The sequence below is a fragment of the Cryptomeria japonica genome, chromosome 9, assembly GCF_030272615.1.
Source record: "Cryptomeria japonica chromosome 9, Sugi_1.0, whole genome shotgun sequence".
Classification (NCBI taxonomy): Eukaryota; Viridiplantae; Streptophyta; class Pinopsida; order Cupressales; family Cupressaceae; genus Cryptomeria; species Cryptomeria japonica.
The window spans coordinates 654512610-654515929 of record NC_081413.1 but is presented as its reverse complement, the minus strand read 5'-3'; the positions used below and the strand labels follow the sequence as shown (position 1 = coordinate 654515929).

The 3320-nt window shown below is 34.2% G+C and overlaps 1 protein-coding gene across 1 annotated transcript; it reads left to right on the top strand.

Moving 5' to 3' along the window:
* Positions 1-450: 450 nt before the first annotated feature.
* LOC131039990 ((R)-mandelonitrile lyase-like) lies at positions 451-3002 on the top strand. The gene is made up of 4 exons (XM_057972858.2): positions 451-539; positions 1008-1670; positions 1824-2661; positions 2804-3002. Exons 1-4 carry the CDS (start codon positions 470-472, stop codon positions 2850-2852), a joined length of 1620 nt encoding a protein of 539 aa, XP_057828841.2. The 5' UTR covers positions 451-469; the 3' UTR covers positions 2853-3002.
* The last annotated feature ends 318 nt before the right edge of the window (positions 3003-3320 follow it).

Here is a 3320-nt window from a genome sequence, read left to right as displayed (position 1 = left end):
TTGAATAATTGACTTTTAAATTTCTTAATATTATATTATCTTCTTGTTAAAAGATCTAAACTTTTAAATTTTTATATAACCTTCCATGCTTATCCCCAACCAAAGAAACACAACTTTTTGGGTCTGTTGAGTTTTGAAACATAAAAACTAAATATAAAATTATTCATTTAGTCTATAACCTGTGAACATTGTCAATCTGGGCGTCGCCAAATTTACTTTCCTGACATCACACTGCGTTGACAAACGACTTTATCATTCATTTCAAACGTGGAGCAAAGAATTATAAAAGGATTGAATTGTCGAGCCGACTTTTTTGAAATTCGTTATTTTTATTTCTGAAGTATTGTATTGCCCATTTGGTATTAGAAAACATCTAAGCATTAATACAGCACATGCTGAATAACTATTATAAAAGGATTGAACAGGCAACGTCTTTATGAACAAAAGCTAAGGAACCCTCTGAGAGAAAATGGAGCTTCTACTCCTCATTCCATGCCTCCTATTCTTGGCCACTATGCAGGCAGCCACACCCACATCTGGTTCGTACAATTATTTTTTTTAGTTTCGTAACAAATTTCAATATAATTTAGTTATAGGTGCATCTCTGTTTAAGTAGTTGTTTTTCATATTAATATTCTTATATATATCTTAAACCAGATATATTAGATCAGTATGATTCTGTACAAGGTTAACATGATAAATAATCGATATCATAAATATTTCTACAGAGAAGAATCATATGACTCTTGTCTAATAATGACAGACATTATAGATATATTTTTTAATATTATATTTATTGTTGATTTAATCTATATCAGTATTTGCTAATTTGCTAAAATGTTTCTGGATTTGATTGTGTCCAGCCTAAGATAGAAAATCGATTGATTCCTTATCAGAAAGTTTTTTCTTTTATCATCGTGATGGTGGAAAGTTGATGTAAATTGGTTGTCAAATTTAGTAACAGGATCATATCATTACATTCTCATTACCGTCACTGTAAATTGCAGGTGCTGCTCCTTCCTATCCATACCCATTTATGACTGTGGATGCTGAGAAAGCAGCTGCAAGAAGATACGATTATATCATCGTTGGAGGAGGTACAGCTGGCTGTCCTCTCGCTGCAACTCTCTCACAAAACTTTACTGTTTTGTTAATGGAGAGAGGAGGATCTCCTTATGGGAATCCTGACATTGAGAATACCAATGCTTATGGGAAGCCATTGAGAGAAACTGATAATTACACTTCCATAGCTCAGGGATTTGTAAGCGAGGATGGAGTGCAGCTTGACAGAGCCAGAGTTTTGGGAGGTGGAACTGCTATTAATGCTGGGTTTTATAGTAGGGCAAGCTTGGCATATATTAGACGGATGGGATGGGATGAGAAACTTGTAAATGAGTCATTTTTGTGGGTGGAGAAAATGAATGCTTTTAAACCAGATCCCCTTTCTCTCTGGTCGTCGGCTACAAAAGATGCACTTCTCGAAGCGGGAGTGCTTCCATACAATGGGTATACTCTGGATCATTTGGAGGGCACCAAGATTGGTGGTTCCACCTTTGATAACAATGGCAAACGACATACAGCTGCAGATCTCCTGAAGTATGCAAACCCAGATAATATTGTGGTTCTGCTCAATGCTACCGCCTCGAGAATTCTCTTCAAATCATCATCAGGTTAGATGATTACCCTTGATTGACCCCCACCAAGTCAAGTACTTTTTGTTTGCCGTTGTTATTCATAGTTTATATGTGTTCTAGCTACCTGTCAAATTTGTTTTATCTTTAACTGAACCCTCATCATGATGTTGGTCTAAAACCTTGTTGCAGGAAAGTTGAAGGCTCGTGGTGTAGAATTCATAAATTCTATTAATGGTAGTTCTTATCAGGTATTAATTGATGAATCATCAAATTGCAGTGAGGTAATTCTGTCATCAGGAAGTATAGGAAGCCCTCAGTTATTACTCTTGAGTGGAATAGGTCCCTCTCACCATCTCAAAAAACTAAATATACCCGTCCTAAAACATCTACCTTCGGTTGGCCAAGGGATCCAAGATAATCCCCTTGTAGCAATAGGAGTACAATCCCCTATACCACTTAATTTTTCTAGCATACAAGTAGTGGATATTTTGAAAAATTCTCAGATTTACATATATGGTTCTAGCTTTGTGCAGAATGTTAGTACAAATGATTCTAATTTTATAAATCAATATGTTGGTGGAATATTTCAGAAAGTAGCATTTCCCTTATCAAGAGGCAATCTAAGCTTAATTAGCAAGGATCCTAGAAACAATCCCTCTGTTCGCTATAACTACTATTCTAAACCTCAAGATCTAGAGAAATGTGTGCAAGGGCTTAGGGTAATAGCAAACATGTTTGAAACAAATTCTATCCGGAATTTTGCATATAATGAGTCTAGTGGCACAAGTGGGTTACGTTTCATTGGGTCAACTCTACCAAAGAATACATCAAATGACACAGTCATGGGCAAGTTTTGCAAAGAAAATCTCTCCACTATTTGGCACTTCCATGGGGGGTGTGGTGTTGGTTCTGTGATTGACAGGAGGTATAGGATCAAAGGTGTTATTTCTCTAAGGGTCGTTGATGGATCCACTTTCAAGGATGGTCCTGGAACTAATCCACAAGCAACCACCATGATGCTTGGAAGGTATTCACAATATGAAAATCTTACTTTTCTGTGTGCTTTCATGAAAATCTTATTTTTTTCTCTACTTTCTTAATTGGGTTTTTTAGTTTTATCTATTTCATTGTTATTAGTTATATTACTAATGGAGTTTGTGATATTGTAGGTATGTAGGAGTAAAGATTCTACGAGAGCATGAATTTCTTCATGAGTAATGGATAATTTTCTACGCTTCATTGACTTTCTCACAAGCCTTTGCGATTGGAATTTTTCAATATCATATGAACTATTTTTCTTACATATGATAAGAAATCACAACCCAATATAATAGAATGGTTTTAGAATGGATGTTTTTAATGTATCATTGGAGGTGTTCTAGCTTTGGAACACACTTCTGTTTATTTCAATTTGAATATAATATTTATTTTTAAAATAATTTTGAGTAGTGTTTATGTAAATTGTAACATATTTATAGATTTTTTGTAATTTTTAATGACGAATAATGATACACTATTTCCAAATAAAGTTGTGTTCTTTTGGTTTGATAAAAAATTATAAAATTATGTAACCAATAGATCTAAAGTGTCTTACCCTAATTGAATTAAGTCTAAATCTAATAAGTTGAGACTTAAATAAATGAATATATAGGCAATTTAAATAATTGAGGGATAAATAGAGAGATT